The sequence below is a fragment of the Lissotriton helveticus genome, chromosome 1_1 (assembly GCF_964261635.1).
Source record: "Lissotriton helveticus chromosome 1_1, aLisHel1.1, whole genome shotgun sequence".
NCBI lineage: Eukaryota > Metazoa > Chordata > Amphibia > Caudata > Salamandridae > Lissotriton > Lissotriton helveticus.
Window position 1 is genome coordinate 752,211,680 of NC_136057.1, and position 18,546 is coordinate 752,230,225.

The 18,546-nt window shown below is 44.5% G+C and overlaps 1 protein-coding gene across 5 annotated transcripts in view; it reads right to left on the reverse strand.

Moving 5' to 3' along the window:
* Positions 1–18,546, reverse strand: part of PPHLN1 (periphilin 1) — a 715,827-nt gene that overhangs the window by 302,919 nt on the left and 394,362 nt on the right. For all 5 annotated transcript variants that reach the window (XM_078674289.1, XM_078674291.1, XM_078674288.1 and 2 more), the window contains one exon: positions 8,474–8,682. In XM_078674289.1, the coding sequence (XP_078530415.1) occupies positions 8,474–8,682 (209 nt within the window). The remainder of the gene's footprint in view (positions 1–8,473; positions 8,683–18,546) is intronic.

Consider the following 18,546-nt stretch of genomic DNA (forward strand, 5'->3'; position numbering starts at 1 on the left):
TGAATCCAGTGGCAAAGTGAGCAAGGAACTCACGTCTGAGCATACCCTGCCAACTATCTGGGAGGGAACCTAACCACCAGAAAAGATAATGTTATCTCATCTAATTATGACCCTATATTGCTGAAGAAAGATCTAGCGCCCATAAATAATCTCAACTAACAACAATAGGGCAATGTATTGTTATTAAAATGCTGGTTCTGCGAATGTTCTCTATTTAGAGCAATTTTACTGGGGGTAGGGAATGATTGACTTAAAAATAGGTGAACGCCATATGTAACAATTTTATACGGGAGTATAGAAAGGTCAGAAGTGCCCTGAAAATCATTCCTAGACCAGTGAGTGGAATGGGGTGGTTGAGCGGTTTTGAACTTGAGGTATTATTATTGGGCTGCTATGCTGCAATATATGGAGCCGATTATAACTGGCTCATGTAGAATGTATGTGCACTAGGGAGTCCGCTAAGCATCTATGAATTTACTCTGTAAGGAAGCAAGAAGATGCTTTCAAAGAATTACACAACCTAGCTATTATAAAAAGGTTAGGTTCCAAACGATTGAGCCCGCTTATAAAAATTTGGATAAATGTGAGGGGTAAATTGGGTTCTGCCTGGTATAGTTTGTACACTCCGCTTTGGTGCTGTTCCTGTGTTCCCCTTGGTTTTCCATGATAAATATTGCTTGGTATGTGAGAAGGCGGGCATATGGAAACTAGGGGATTTCTTTTCTCAGGGTCAAATCTGCTCATTTTCAATTTAAAGACAAAGTATGGATTACCCAAAAAAAGTATTTTGAAATATTTACAAATAAGAGTTGTTTAAAATGTGTATGATGATATAATATTATTATAGAAGGAAATGGTTATTGAGGGTTTTAATTCATGGGTTGGCACTAAAATTAAAACCAATTACAAGCTGCGTACTGACTTTAATCAGGATGATGTCAATATTCAACTAGATCAATGGGGCAGTAGATTAGACATTACTACTGAAAATATCTGCTTCCAGCAATCTTTAAATCTTGAGCGGGAGATATTAAGTGCTAGGTTGGGAAGCCAACATTATAAGATGTTGTACAATCTCTATCATACCCCTCGGAAGCTGTGCATTTGAGGCAGAAGAACAGATTTAAACTGTCCGAGATACTGGGACAGTGAGGCTCACTCATATAGTACATATGTTTTATTCCTTTGCAAATTAGACTTGTTTAGGATTCAAATAAATTAATTTCTTAGCAGGATGCTCAGGTCTACGTTGCGCCCTAAAAGATGTTGTTAGGAGTAGATATGCAGTATTAGAATGATGGACATAAATAATATCCAATCTTTGTTCTGTTGTTGCACAAAATTGTATTGCAGCACCATAGCTCCCTTGTTTCAGCAATTTATCCCTTAGAAGTAAGACTGTTTCATTGTAAAGGCAGGAGGGCAAGAGAGAGAAAATGGCTGTTCGGGCACCTGCGTAAGACTGAAGTATTAGGGGTTGACAATTACAGTCGTCATGGCTGATTAAAATTACAGGTTATGAGAATGAAGTTAATTTATTGTCATGCATGTATTTTAAGGGGACATTTTTGGTTGATGAACTCCGCGCTGTGTTATTTATTAGAATCAAGTATTTATTGCAAATTATTTTAATGATGGAAAATGTTGATTAGTTTTTTTGTGTTTGTATTGTTTTTTCTTCCACCAGTAAAAAACTAAAGTGCACCAATGGCCTGAGCTTTGGAGAACTTCACAAATTTCCTGTCCAGGAGAGTACAGACAGGGAATTAGGTTTATATTTCTTGCTCGCACTCTCCCAGGTGGGACAAAAGATTGTGTCCCAGGGATGGGTTCCCCAGGACACTGCTTTGTTTGGGCCTTGGGGGATTGGACCCCCGGTCAACGGTTCGGTAAAACGGGCTGGATGCCCCACCCTAAAAAAAAACACTATCCTTGGGGGTTGGGGTGCTCGGGGCCTTTCTGAGTCTAAAGGATTAGTTGGGCCCCAGGAGATGGGGTGCCCAGGACCTTATGGGAAGGTGGGGGTCACATGCCACCTCCCACTAAAAAATTGATCAGCCCCAGGGGATGTGGTCCCTGGGGCCTTACAGAGGCTCAGGGAGGAGGGCTGCACACCCCCTCATATTATTATGAATCGCAAGGGGAGGGGGGGAGACCACACCCCTCAAACAGAAAGATATCAGTGATACCTATGGGAGGACTTTTTTTTTCTTAACGGCTCTGAGGCTCCACGGTACTCCTAAATGATGTTATTGAACCCCAGGGAGAAATTTTTAACCTTAACTTTTCAAAAATTATAGAATTACTGAACATATCTGGATCAAAAAACTGTTTCTGAACAAAGATCTAGCTTTGTGCCAAATTTGTGTAATTCTGTTTGGGGATATCATGGTCAGTTTTCCAATGGAAACTTGCTAGGGGAAAATGAGTTTTGGGTCCCCTCCTGCTTTTCTTGGCCTCTGCTTAACAGATCACCTCGAAACGTTCCAGGAAGAAGATGATACGGATGAACTTTTTGGGGAAAAGTTTGTAAAGATTCGTCAAACTCTGTGAAAGTTATAAGCAAACCTAAAAATCTGTTTCCTAGAGAAACGTGGTCCTAACCATTACAACCCACCGACCACCACTGGGTAATAAACATCTCAACTTTGGTAAAAGTGCAACAGCTGCAGGAGTTCTTCAAGAGAAGACTCTTGGATGGCCTGATTGCAATGTTTTTGGGGTAACAAGCGACGAAGAAAAAAAAAACTAGTGACCATGCTATGGATCATTTGACCTATTCTTAGGACACCCCCGCGCCGCACGGCCACCAGCTGTAGCGTGTGCTCCCCGCCTGCCGCTGCCCTCAGCCTCGCTGAGCCTGCCTGCTGGCCCCGCCCCCCGCCGTATTTCGAGTAGTGTCCTGTATTAACTGTGTTTTATTTTTCGTTGTTATCTAGCTTCTTCTGTAGTTATTTAACCTTTTGTCCCTTTTGCTGTCATTGTGTGGCCCCCTGTGCTGCTGTGCCCGTACCTGACCACCCGCCCCGCTCCCCGCTTCCGTGAGAGCGGACACGCCCCCTTTTCCTTCTGTGCCCTCCCCGCTCCCGCCTCCCAGCTGCTCCTCCCTCCCTCGCACTTCGCCATAAATGGCAACCGCGCCCAGTGCCAGGACCCCTGGCCCCCGCAGACACCAGCCCACCCGCCGGACCTACGACGCCACCGACCTCTACGCACTCAACATCGGCCGCATCCCCGGATGCTACCGAGCCACCCCGAGACGCACCCACGGACCCTTCAGCTGCCACTCCTGCAAGTTCTCCTGCATCCGTTTCTGCACGGCACCCGCACCCACCAAACCGAGGACCAGCAGCAACCACCTGAAGTGCATCCTGCTCAACACCCGCTCCGTCCACAGACACGCCGTAGAGCTCTGGAACCTACTCGACACAACATCACCAGACGTCGCCTTCCTCACGGAAACATGGATGAACGCCTCCTCAGCACCCGACATCGCCATCGCCATCCCGGACGGATACAAGATCACCCGTAGGGACCGCGGCAATCAGACCGGAGGAGGCATCGCCACCATCCGCATCACGACCAACACCGACGACACCCCCACCCTCGCAGCCGCCGAACACCTGCACTTCCAGATCCACACCGACCCCAAGACCACCCTCAGAGGCACCCTCATCTACAGACCCCCGGGACCACGCACACAATTCAGCGAAGACATTGCCGACTTCATCAGCCGCACGCCCTCCCCTCCGCTGACTACATCCTCCTCGGGGACCTCAACTTCCACCTGGAGAACAACCACGACCGCCACACCACCACCCTGCTGGACAACCTCGCCAACCTCGGTCTCAAGCAGCTGGTGACCACCCCCACCCACTACGCCGGACACACACTCGACCCCGTCTTCTCAGCCAGCAAGGACATCGCCTTCAGCCACGCCACGCGACTCCACTGGACGGACCACAGCTGCGTCCACTTCAGCTTCAAAAAGAACACGATCCACCAGCAACAGGTTGCACGCAGAAGCTGGAACAGGATCACAGCCGACCAGATCACCGCATCCCTGAGCCAGGACCCCCCGCCAGCTCAGCGAACCCCAGCCAGGCCGCCAACAACCTCACGAGGTGGATCAGCAACTGCGCAGACGCCCTCGCCCCCCTGAGGACCCCGCCCAGCAGACCCGGCAGTAAGAAAGCACCATGGTTCACCGACGAACTCAAGAGCTCCAAGAAGAACTGCCGAGCCCTCGAGAGGGCCTGGCGCAGAGACCCAACACCAGACAACATGACCACCCTCAAGCTCGCAACTCGAAAACACCACCAACTGATCCGCACCACCAGAAAACCACTTCAAGGAACGACTGGACAACAACGCACACAACAGCAAGGAACTCTTCAACATCGTCAAAGAGCTCTCCAACCCCAACGCCGGAAAAACCGACATCACCCCATCGCAAGACCTCTGCAACTCCCTCGCCTCCTACTTCCACAACAAGATCGCAGACATACACAACAGCTTCATCACACACCAACACACCCCACGACCGCACCTGCACCCCCCGCCACCACCCTCCGCGCCTGGACCCCGATCAACACCGAAGGCCGACGCTGTCATCGCACCCCACCTACGGGACATCATCAACACCTCCTTCGACACCGCCACCTTCCCGGAGAGCTGGAAGCACGCCGAACTCAGCACTCTACTGAAGAAACCATCAGCGGACCCCTCCGAACTCAAAAACTACCGCCCCATCTCGCTCCTCCCGTTTCCGGCCAAAGTCATCGAGAAGACCGTCAACAAGCAGCTGGCCGCCTTCCTCAAGACGAACGGATCCCTCGATCGCTCGCAGTCTGGCTTCCGGGCCAACCACAGCACCGAGACCGCCCTCATCGCCGCCACTGATGACATCCGAACCCTGCTCGACAACGGGGAAACAGCGGCCCTCATCCTCTTGGACCTCTCCGCGGCTTTCGACACTGTCTGCCACCGCATTCTAGTGCAGTGCCTCTGCAACGTCGGAATCCAGGAGAAGGCCCTAGAGTGGATCAGCTCCTTCCTCGCCGGAAGAACTCAGAGTCCGCCTCCCCCCGTTCAGATCAGAAGCCACCGAAGTCATCTGCGGCGTTCCTCAAGGCTCCTCGCTCAGCCCCACCCTCTTCAATGTCTACATGAGCCCCCTTGCGGCCATCGCACGCCAACACAACCTCAACATCATCTCTTACGCCGACGACACCCAGCTGATCCTCTCCCTCACCAACGACCCCACCACCGCCAGAGCCAACCTACACGAAGGGATGACAGACGTAGCCGAGTGGATGACGAACAGCCGCCTGAAGCTGAACTCGGACAAGACGGAGGTCCTCATCCTGGGCTCCTCGCCCTCCGCCTGTGACGACTCCTGGTGGCCCCCTGCCCTGGGCAGCGCACCCAAACCGACAGACGACGCACGCAACCTGGGCTTCATCCTGGACGCCTCCCTCTCCATGACCAGACAAGTTAACGCTGTCTCCTCGTCGTGCTTCAACATCCTCCGCATGCTACGTAAGATCTTCCGGTGGATCCCCACCGAGACCAGAAAGACGGTTACCCAGGCCCTCGTCACCAGCCGACTGGACTACGGCAACTCCCTCTATGCCGGAACCACCGCCAAACTTCAGAAGAGACTCCAGCGGATCCAGAACACCTCAGCAAGACTCATCCTCGACATCCCCCGACACAGCCACATCTCCGGACACCTGAGAGACCTGTACTGGCTCCCGGTCAACAAGAGAATCACCTTCCGTCTCCTCACCCACGCACACAAAGCCCTACACAACCAAGGCCCAAGATACCTCAACAGCCGCCTCAACTTCTACACTCCCACACGTCAGCTTCGATCGACCAGCCATGCCCTCGCCGCCGTCCCCCGCATCCGAAGAGTCAACACAGGAGGAAGGTCCTTCTCCTACCTGGCCGCCAAGACTTGGAACTCCCTCCCGACCCACCTCCGCCTGACCGAAGACCACCTCGCCTTCAGGAAGCAACTCAAGATCTGGCTGTTCGAGCAGTAGCGGACCCCCTCCCCAAGCGCCTTAAGACCCTCCGGGTGAGTAGTGCGCTATATAAATGCTTGATTGATTGATTGATTGAATGTTGCCAAGCCTCTAATTATAGCACATTCAGAAACTGACACATATTTACTGCATTTCATAACAACTACGGCCCTTACGAGGAAAATTAAGATCTCCTTAAACATTGTAATGAAGATGGAATAGATTAGGTGTATAACAAGAAACCCTTTGGTTCTTTGGCTTACTAGCCACTTACCAGACAAGGAGAGTCTATAGGAATCTGAAACATACAAAAGCCTAGACATGGCTACATGCTCTTATTTTTAAAGGAATTTTCTAAAAACATACAAAACCCGTAATGGCATAAAAACGTCAGAATAAACAGACATTAGTTGTCATACTGTCACTTAGAAGGTTGGAATAAATGGACATTAACTGACTTGTTGTCACTTATAAATCAATCCATGTTAAAAATGAAGTCTTTATAGACTGCTTGACAGGTGATGTAAAATGCTTTGGTAATAAAGGCTATTGAAAATAAACACTGGCTTAAGAAAAATATATTTACTATAAAGACAGGCTGAAAATGGGTCTAACAGCTTCTAGAGAAAAATAAATATATACATGGCGATACTGCAAGAGACTGCTGTCAGAAAGTGACAGTGTCAATTGCCTCAGTTAAAACTTCGCCCGCCACCATCTGTAAAGCGTGAACATTGAAAAGGGGTTTATTGGGAGTTTTTTTTTTGAAAGACAGAAATTATTAAATAGGCAAGTTTCATTTTTTAAATTTTTTTAAATTTATTTTTGACAAAGACGTAACTCTTTCCAATAAGGGTTTCAGAGTTCTTCCACAGATGTCATGAAAGTCAGTGTTTATGAATATTAATGAAAATCCCATTCTAGGGTACTGGCAAAAGGTAAAACGTGGGATCAAAACAAAGGGTTGTAGATACCTCAAATCAACCTCTGGGACTACAGGCTTCTGAACCAGTAGGTCTGTGCTTCCTTCTAATATCACAAGTCCAGACTCTGAGGATCATCCCGGACCCTTAAATTAACAAATAGTTAAATGTAGCTCCTCTCAGCTCCAAATAGTGCAAATGAGATTCACTTTTTGTGGCCCCTTTTTGTAAAATCCACAATCATAGAGGTTTTTGTAACTTCTCCGATTTACTTTTTTTAATAAAGTTTTTTAGTTATTGCTTTTTACAGAGCACTAATACTGCCTTACAGCTGAGCACGAAAGGAGCATTCATCTCAAGCTTGGATCATAAGCCTGGCTTAAGAGAAAGGAATCCAAGCCTTTAATTTTGTGAAGGCTACCTCGAAGCAAAGTGGAAAACTATATAAAGCAAGATTTTTTAAAAAGAAAACGAGGAAATGCAGTTATGTGGGTGGCAACTTAGTTGCAACAATGCATTTAAGCCACAGACATTTAGAGTATTAACAGGGAATGAGAGATGAGGGCTAAAAGGAAACAAAGCAAGAGATGGATCTTTTGGTTCTAAAAGTTTTAAACAGCACATCCTATGAAGACAGGCCCAAAAGTCATAAATTAACTGAGAGTAAGGTTACTCTTAAACCCAAGTCATTCTAATGGTAAAGACTCTGAAGCAAAATTAGAATATGTTTTTCACCAAGTGATGTGGTTAACGTATAGAAGGATCTTCCAGCAGAGGAGTCAGAAACAGAAAATTTACTTTAAAAATGGTTGCCCTGAGCGACAGTACTGAAAAGCAAGAGTGACAAGGCAGAGGCTGGGGCACATTAGACGGTCTTGTTTGTCCCCATCAGAAATTTTCGACATTGTCTCGGTTAGGAAATGCCAGGGACCCGAGATACAAACGGTTGTCATGACACTAGGTATCACAATAAACCAATTCTTTACATCCCACTTCATTACAGACACAAACTGGCTACCAGCGGCAAAGCTGTATGTAAAAAAAACAAAGAACTTAAAAATATATATATATTCAAAGGAAACCGCTATGCAAATTAGATATAGAAACAGTTTCCTGGAGGAACCCAGGTTCTACATGTCGGTAGAATTATGTAGGTCTTCTTGTAGGCTTACACACTTTCTATGTATTTCAATGTCTTCGAGAGGCATCATAGTTTCTCACTGAATAGGTTTGTCTTCTAGCATGCCACATTTGGCTGTCTTCCCTTGTTCAGTAGTCACAGAAACAACTTGGTTACTTAAATCACAGTATGCACTTAATACACCCACTCAGTATGAACTCACTGTATTTCACTGGACTAACAGTAATTAGTAAAGGAAGGGTATAAAGGTAGAACATGCCTCTTAAAGGCGAGAAATAGGCAGAGTTTGTACTCTTCAATAGTCACCTTTTCAAAAATCTATTTTCTTTTTGGCATAAAGCTACCTCTTGTTAGAATTTTGAAATGAAGAGACCTACTTCTAGAGTGCTGATGAGAGGAATAGGATTTGCTTCGCTCTGGGGAGTAACTCCTGCTACTCATGCTGGAGCCAGACCGGCTGTGTGGGGACTCCCTCCGATTTCCTGGTGATTCTCTGAAGAAAGGAGAGTCTCTCTTATTCGGTGACCGCTCTCTCATAAACGGTGGTGGATAGAAAGGCTTTCGCCTGATACCTTCTCTGCTCTCCCTTGAATAAACACAAAGAGATTACTAAATTTGGATATAAATAAATATAAATATAAATAAATATAAGGAGTCAGAACACGTTACAAAAACACATTAATTCTAGTTTCGACACGTACATGTCAGTAGTTGCTACGACATGGAATGCCAAAAATTAACACTCCCATCTCTCACCACACTTAAAAATAAATATGTCAGATCTACTGTCCATACTTTTATGATTTTAACTAATCGAATAAAGTGGATTTGACTTGACTTACTGTCCAAAGTATAATAAACAACATGGGAGATCTATTCAACGAGTCTTCTAAGCATTCTTAGATGTATATATATATAGGGGCAATGTTTTGATGCCCTGTTAGCAGCTATGTTTGTAACTTTGAACCAAATTGAGTGAACGTTAAATTAGTCAGTGTCTCACAACATTACCCTGGACTCCAAACGGGAACTTTTGTAAAGTTACCTATGAAACAATGGGGTGGTGCTCAAGCTGTACATACGCGGATTGTAAATGGAGCTGCAAGGAAAGGAATTCTACACCGAATATATTTTATTGCCAGCAACAAAAGTGTAAAAAGACTTCGTAAACTGTTAGTAACTGGAAAAGAGATGGCAGTCTCTGCAGCACAGTTCGGATTTGGCCATGTGCCAATTTAAAAAAATGCAGAGTCGTATTAGAAGAAAGATCAAAAGGGATATTCACTTTATAACAGAAGGCCATTACTGTTGTATCCTGTGTTTGTGTCTACGAGGGCCCTAGTGGTCCTCGGTGGAGTCCTTTTTTTTGTTTGTTGTGTTTATTTTAGTCAGCAAACAGCCATATCTCTTCATTTACAACAAAGATATCCACATCAATGAAAATACAGCAAAAAATACATTAATACATAAATTCTTAGCCAATTGGCCAAAGGAGACCAAAGTTTCTGCCCAAATACCGTTTTCCTTGTTCCCTTTGTTTTATATGCAGCAGTCTCTAAATAATATATAGAAAGTAATCTGGATTGCCAATTACTAAAAACTGGCGGTTCAGCATCTAGCCATTGAGTTGTAACACACAAACGAATAATTGAAATACAAATAAATAAAAAACCCTCCTCTACTAATGTTCTATTTATGGTTAAATTTGTCTGACGACCCATGATTATCAATTCAGCTGATAACTGAACCTGTATCCCCAAACTGACATTCAGAAAATGTTCCACATCACTAATAAACTTATTCAGTTTAGGGCACGAGAAAAACATATGAGCCGAGTCTGCCGCACTAAGACCACACCGACTGCATTTATCACCTTTCACAGATTTCCATTTGGCCAACTTCGCTGGTGTATAATACAAATCAAATAATGACATAAAATGCTGACTTTTTAAAGGCCCATTAAGTAAAACTTTCCTTGATAATTCAATTGCTCTTACCAGATCCAATCCCTCAATAGACAGTTTTCTTTGCCATTTATCCTCCCATACATCTAAATCATCATCTAACTTTTTGACAAAGAAATGATAGATTGGACCAATTTTGATTTTTGTTCTAATTGTTTCAATGATGCTAACTTTTTCAGTCATTATTTGCTTTTGTATTTTCCTTTGATCCAGAGACATTTAAAAAAAATCTGTCCTTTCCAAATTATAGTTCTGCTGTAAAGAAAGAAAAAGAGACTATCTGGTTTCCTTGAAATAGGTCTCCTAATATACGTATCCCTGCTAAACGCCACCTAGTCATTACCTGATCCCTGAAAATACTCGGTAATAAGAGGCAACTATTAATAATGTAGAGTCAGACCCAACCTGCTTTTAATTTTCCTCCAGTTTTCATACACAGCCCACAAAATTTTAAATTGTCTTTTTATAATAACTTGGCTCAATTTCTCGAACCAAGCATTGCTTGGCCTCTTAACCAAGTACCATTTCAAAAATTGATGGCCTAACTGCTTCTTCTATTGTGACATCTTGAGTAATCAAAACGCACATATGTTTTAATAATAACGCCCAATAGTACAGCCGAAAGCTAGGAATCCCCCATCCCCCTCTCTCTCTAGGTAATATGCGCCACTTCATCGCTCTCCTAGATCTACGGTAACTCCAAAGAAACCTAGAACACATTCTATCAGTCTTGACAAAAAAAGACATAGGAAAGAGGAGAGGGATTGTACGGAATAGATACAGAAACTTTGGGAAAATTAACATTTTTAAAACATTGCTTCGGCCATATAACGATAAAAGAAGATTATTCAACCTCTCCAACGTTTTATTCACTGAGCCTAAAATAGGGTCTGCATTTAACCGTACTATTTCATCCACTTTTGTGGAAATCTTAATGCCCAAATAAAGAGCTTCGGATACAAAACTCATATCTGTTGGGCGACCAGCTTCTGAATGAATTAGCTGAGTTTTAGAGATGTTTAATTTATAACCAGAGTACTCGCCAAATTCTTCAGCTGCTTCCACTATTTTTGGTAGCGAGGCTTTAATATCTGATGTTACTATGGCGATATCATCCGCATATGCGAATACTTCATACTCCACCTGGTGTATCTGAACTGGAGTAATTCCAACTTCTATCTCTAATTTATTTAAAAAAGGTTCAATATATAAAGAAAATAACAGAGGGGAACAAGGACACCCTTGCCTCGTCCCCCGTGTTATTATAATGTTCTTAGAAAGGTCCCCAGCTATCCGAATTGACGCCGTCGGTTTAGAGTACAATGCCTGAATTGCTTTGATAGAGTCCCTTGAAAATCCCTTCCAAGCTAAGATAAGCCATAAAAAATTCCAAGAAACCCTATCAAAGGCTTTTTCCGCGTCTAACAGGGCAACCGCGGCAGGAGAATTAGTTGCTTGCGACCAATCGAGAAGAGAGATAATTCTCAGTGGAGTCCTTACACGTATTACCTAATATGTTGGGTGGTGTTTGTTATGTAGTACGTTCAGTTAACTGTTGCATGCGGAAAAATGAAGACGTGCCAACCAAAGATCTATTTGTGGTGTGGTCTGTTTCATGCTCCGGGTGTCGGGAAGGCACTACAACTGGTGACAAGATAGGGCATACGTGCCAGCCTAGGATACAAAGCGGCTCTGACGGTTTGCAGTGCTCCAGAAAACTGCTCGTGTGTGCCATGTGCGCCCCAAGAAACGGTCTACAGTTGGCGTATGTGCAGTTAAAGCACAACTCCAGCTTTTGAGAGAACCTCAAAAAAGGCAAAGGCCCTACGGAGGAGCACAGACAGTAAACCTGCCAAAAATCTACAGTTATGGCCAAATGAAGAGATACTGTGCCACAGCATAACACAGAGCCAGCATTCATACAAAGCAGAACTGCTAAAGACAGTGACAACCAGGTACGAAGAAGTGCTAAAGGCAACGATAAGCAGGTGCAGGAAAGCACTAGAGGCAAAGACGACCAGGCACAGAGAAACACCAAAGGTAGTGACAGCCAGGAATAATGCATAAGGTTGAGAGCGGAGAAGAGCAAATACAAGAAGCAAAATCATTACTTACAATGAAAAAGAAAGATGGCACCCGCCGACCTCATCTTGGAAGCGACGACTCGAGTACTAGTGAGCAGACCGATGCTTGCAGAGGTGCCACTGGGCCAAGGGACACTGAAAGACAAACGTTGTCTGAACAGCACATGTTAGAGCAGATGGAGGATAGGAAAAGGCCCAATACAGCGCAGCCGTTTTCCTGAAATCACTGCTTCCATTCAATATCTCCAAAAAGCAGAATATTGGCAGCAGATGGAGTGCCTAGATTGAAAAGCTTGATGCCTTCATAGATGCTATAGAAGAAGCGGATGACAAAAAGATCATCAAATACTTAAAGAACTTTCACAGTGATGAAGTAAAAGAAGAGATAAAGAAGATATCACAAGTTGATGAAGTCAAGTCCAATCCAATGCCGAACGTTGATTATGAAAGGTACACTTTCAATAATGCAAGACAGCAACCTGATGAGACAATGGATGAGTTTTCCGAGAGACTTGATATGCTTGAAAAGCACAAATGTGAGTTTCAGTGAATTTAATGATGAAGAGCATCTTAGAGTTATCAATGGTTGCCTCTCCGATTCATACTGAGGATGCGTGCTGCAAGAAATACTCAGTTTGAAGAATGTGCTCATGGCTGCAAGAGCAGACGAACGTGCTGATCGACAGGCTGTTGATAAGGAAGCTGGAACAACCCAAAATGAATCTGCATTGAGTATGACAAGACAACCGAAACACAAGGCAGAAGTCCACAGAGTGATGTCTCAGAAGAAAAATAATTTGTGTTTCCACTGTAGGTTCTCCTTTCTACATGAAGGTAAATGTCCCGCAATGGGACAGATATGCAAGGGCTGCAGGAAAGAAAAACATTTCATAATAGTTTTCATAGCAAAAGAGAAATTAAGTGCGCCATGGAGAGATGAGAAGTTGGATGCTAGAAAGTTTCAGGGCACTCTAGCCACTCCCAGAAGGCTGAACGGCAGCATCGACTAAAGCAAGTGGAAATGAAACAAAGTTGATCGTTATCAAATTCATCTTCCAAAGGTTCGTTAACGTCATCATCGTGTGACAGTGAGGAAGATGGATGTGTGATTGTAATGTCAATCACAGACCAGCATGCGCAAGTAGGATTATCCGCTTGTATAGAACGCAAATCGAAACAGAATCGCCAAATGAAGCAACAAAGTTCGTTTGGACATTGTCCTAAAATCACGCTCAAGGTGAATGGTTGCCCTACAACTTTTATTGTAGACAATGGTGTGTCAATGAACATGTTGGCAGAAAAGTACAAAGAACTATCTCCAATACCACGTCTCGCAATCTCGAGAACAAAGGTGTACACCTGGGCTGTTTCTACTGCTCTGAAGAGTCAAGGATTCATTGTAGCTATCATGAGGCACAAGAAAACGACAGTGCAAGCATCAATTCTTGTCCTCCAACTTACATCATCGAGTGCATGCTTAAGTTTCAATACTGCCGTTGACATGGGACTGATCTTTATTAACTACAACATCAAATGCCCATTCTGAAATAGTGATTCAATTCCTGACACTGTCTCATGGACTTGGGAAACTTAAAATGATCATGGTGCAACTTCACATTAATGAAGACATTCGCCCTGTTCCTCAGCAACACCGCTGCATTACTTTTCACCTATAGGAAGCCGCAGAGAAAGAACTAGAAGCACTGTTAGAGCATGACATCATTGAGCGCTCTACTGGTCTGACGCCGTGGGTTTCACCCATTGTGGTGGTGCCAAAACAGGACAGTGGAGGTTCAGTGCGCATTTGTGTTGATATGTGACAGGCCAATAAAGTAATCAAAAGAGAAAAATATCCAGATTCACAAATTGTGGACATGAACACGCAGCTGAATGGCGCCAAAGTTTTCTCCCACCTTGATTTGAACAAAGGCTACCATCAACTTGAACTGGAACAAACTGTAGGTTCATGACTACTTTTTCAAGTCATGTTGGTTTGTTGAGCTATAAGAGACTCAGTTTTGGTGTGTCGCCAGCTGCAGAAATCTTTCAAGATGTTATTTACTGAATAATTCAGACTGTAACACATGCTTTTAAGTACAGTGAAGATTTACTGGTGTTTTAGGCTATACGAATGGAACAGGACAAAGCACTCACACAAGTATGCATTCTGCTTGCTCATGCAGGTCTCGGAGTCATTGCAGAAAAGTGTGAGTTTCACAAAAACAGATTTACGTTCTTTGGGCATATTTTCCTCGGAAAAGCGAATGACTCCTGACCCTGAAAAGGTACAAGCAATGTCTACTTTCCCCCAGAAGATGTGATCCTTCTTAGGCATGGCCGGCTACTGCTCCAGGTACATTTGTGATTTTGTCACAGTAAGTTCACCTCTAAGAGAACTAACAAAGCAAGATGTTCCATTTGAATGGTCATCTGAATGAGATCAAAGTTTCAAGAAAATAAAACACGCAATTGAAAATGCAACTGAAATGGCTTACTTTGATTCGTAATTACATACAGAGATAGTAGTTGATACAAGCCCAGTGTGGTTGGGCGCAATCCTTACTCAACACATTGGACAGCCTGATGCTTAGAGACACATTGTAGCCATTATAGAAATAGTGTTACCCAAATGGTCATGGATCTGGGTATAATCTGATAAAGTAAACAATGGTCCTAAACCTGATTCAAACGAAAAAAAATAAATCTAAATACTTAGTTAATTTAGTCCATTAATTTGCGAGCATGCTGAGGGAACGCAGGTCTGCTCAAGGTATTCAATACATCATTCAAACACAGGGGGAGAGAAACAACCAGATTCTAATTACATCGGCAATTTATTTTCATTGCACAGGGTAGAGGAAAATATACTTTTAAATCAATGTCATTACGTATCCAATGGGTGTCCCAAAGGAGGAACGTGCTAAGAGGAAAAGTGCTCTAGTGTGTGGTGGTGAGGGGAAAAAGGGGTATTTTAGAGTGGTGACATAAAATAAAATATTTCAGTAATGGGGACTGGTTGTAAATCACCGTCCTTGTTGGCCTGGCCACAACTGCAGTTTGAATGGTAATTTAAACAATTCTGTACATCAGGATATGCATTCCTAAGTGGCACGTATTAGATATGAAGGATGGGGGTCCAGGCCATGCGCTTAGAGAGGTGTAGATGTTTCGACCCGTCTTGGGGCCATATAGGTAAGTTAGACTTTGGCCGTGCCAGGGCAGATTGGGGCAGACCAATTAATCTTGTTAGGGCGTAAGATTAACCGCCTCGAAGATTCATTGAATGTGACAAAGTCCATTTCTGGAGGTCCAGTGTAGTAATTCAATGGCGTGTGATCTGTAAATATCAGATGAATCCCACGGAATCCCAATGATTAGAGACACTCCTCAAAGCTTGAAAAATCAAGGCTGAAGCTGCAATCCGTCAGCGTCTCGTGGGCATCCCGTCTTGCAAGACGCGATGCCCACGAGACGCTGACGGATTGCAGCTTCAGCCTTTGATTTTTCAAGCTTTGAGGAGTGTCTCTAATCATTGGACCTACCTCCGCCAACTCCGTGGGATTAATATAGTGTAGTAATTCAATGGCGTGTGATTCGTAAATATCAGATGAATTCCACGAAGTTGGTGGCGGTAGGTGTAGCACCGTGTATGGCGTGATCTGTTACATGCTACTAGGCTGGAGAAGATGCTGCAATTACTTTTTCCTCGTTGTCTCACTTAACACTGAAAGATTAACTTCATGTTGCCAAAACATAGACAGACCAGTTCATGGTTCTGGCTGCAGTATCAGTGAAATCAAGGAAAATCAGTATTCTATTCAGTAGACTCCTTGCTCATTTTAAGTAGTCATTTTTAACTTTCCACAACATTAGGGTGTACATATCAAACGTGCCGTACATTATGCATATAACTGGCCCTGGTATCACTGGAAAACCTGAGAAGTATATATTCTTTCTTTAAATCTTTCTACACTTAGCATCCTGGTCTATGTATGAGAAGAATGCTTTATACTTTGAGGCAGTGGCGGCCACCACAACACAAAGATATGGGTGTGGGGGCCGGCGCTGGGGAATGAACGGGGAACAGACAGGAAAATTATTAATTTTTAAAAATGTATCTTTCACTGCTACCTCCGATGCAGACTGCCGCCTCTGTGCTCTCTCAGCAGTTTCCCGGAGAAGACAGAGGCTGCCCAGCCAATCCAGACTCTGATCTCATGCTAGGAGAGCAGCACCAGGATTGGTCTGAGCAGGCTGTTCTGCCATTCAGACACTGACTTGTAGCCTGTGGCTTTTCTCCAGACCCGGCTGAGAACATAGCTGGGTTGGAGAAATAGAAGTGCACATGTCTGTTTGGCCAGCCTAGGACGGCCGGCCAAACTTACATGCAAACTTCTAAGTGCCCACCAACTGCCTGTCATGGCCTGGCCCCGCTCTACACACATGCCAGAGCCAATCACAGAAAAATAAAAGGATATTGCTTCATTATCATTTTATTTTTTTGTGACTGACTCAGACGAGTGGGGCAGCGCTCCTCCGCCATTACTTAGGAGCCACCCCTGCTTTGTAGTCATTACCACTTAAGACTGGGGTCGTGATTCTGAAGACAAAAGCTTGAATTTCTTTTATAGGCCAGCACTTTTTGTGCAATAACTGAGATTGCTGGAGGAGACAATGGATTCTTGCAGATCTCCTGACCTTGAGAACTCTGACCTGAATGACCACAGCAGGCGTGAGTGGTGTAGTACTTTGCATAACCAAAGCAAAAATGTCCTCAATCTCTGAAGAGGTCTGCAAAGGAAAGCGCTTTTATAGCCTTAGATCTTACTGCTTGTTTGCGTAACGGGATGCAGGTCTTTGTGATTTGTAGCACACAATGTCAGATTAGTGTCCATGTCCCAGAATTATAACCTTTAGTGTGCAGGAGGTCTGAAGAATGAATCTAAGGAAGAATCGCCCATCCCTGAGGGCCACCTGTAGTTGTTGGAAACAGTTTCTGGAGCTAAACCAGGAGAAAAGATAGCTGCACTGGCGTTGGGAAGCTACAATGCGATTTGCAGGAAGCGGGAGAAAAAGAGCAGATGTCCTAGCCATCAGTGTTGAGCTCAGAGCACCCAGGAAGGAATTCCAGAACAGGATCATGGAAACTATTAAAGCAAAGCACGCATCTGGATCCGAGGTGATCAGAGAGGAATTTGGGCACTCCTCGTCTTGCTATTACTCGTCTAATAGCTCCGATTAGGTTCAACTGTCCACCTTAAATTACACTTTTGCTGAGGGAGAGAGTCAGACAGATTAGAATCGAGAGGCAATTTGACCTTGAGAAGACGGAATGCTGGTACCAACAGACACAAAAGTTCTGTAATTGCACTGGAGAGAACAGGGCGAACTCCTCTTCCTCCAAGACTGGGCTCAGAAGGAAGGAAAGTGGGGAAAGTGAGCCATGTGTTCCAGAGTATGGTGTGCTTCCTGTGTCAGGGCAAGATCAAACCCAGACTGCTATGCCTTGGTGTGTTGAGAGGCGAGCTTAGATGTTGCCTCTGACTTTCTTTTTCACAATATGTAACCGTTTCGCAGTGTTTCTCTTCCTCCTTCCTTCGTGTATTTCTCTTGTGTTGCTCACGATCAAAAGTCTATGAACCGCATGCGCGCTGCGGCTATTTTCACGCTGCGCGGCTTTTTTCAAAAAGCCGCGTTACATGACGAGCTCAGCTCATCAGCGTGCGAGCGGCGCAACTGATCATCAGCGCCGAAGGGGTTAAGGACATTGTAGAAAGGAGGGCTCTCTTCTGTTAATACCAGAAGTACATCTTCAAAGAAGGTTGGCACACTGCTGTGCTTGGCCCGGTGTTCAATGCAATAACTTGAAGGAGGAGCATCTGGCCATAGAGCGCGGGTGAAGTACTTGAAGGGCTAGGTGATGTGGCCATCTGCATAGGTGAAGTCAATATAATCTTAAGGATTTTTGGGGCCCCGGGTGAAACATATTTATGGGGCCTCTGTTTAGAAAAACTTTGAATTTTATTACCAATTTCCTGATTGTTTAAAACTGCATGATGCCACACATCTCTTCAGAAATGTGGCCAATCAAAAGTACCTAAAATACTCCTTGTCAGGGGCCCAAAAATAATTTAGATGGCATTGGGCACAGACAGACAGAGGAAAAAGGTTGATAGAAATAGAGAGAGGGAGAGGGGGAGCGAGAGAGCGAGAGAGAGAGAAAATTCACTTTCCCAGGAGGGTCTTTGGGAGGTGGGTTACTGGGCAATTGTCCACCTTGACAATACTTTAAAATGTCTCTGGGTGTAATAGCAGTCTGTCTGCTGAATTGTGGGTTTTTTAAATGTCTTTGGAGGAGGAAGAACGGCTCCTCTGTAGAGTCTGTTTGTGTAGTCCAGGAAC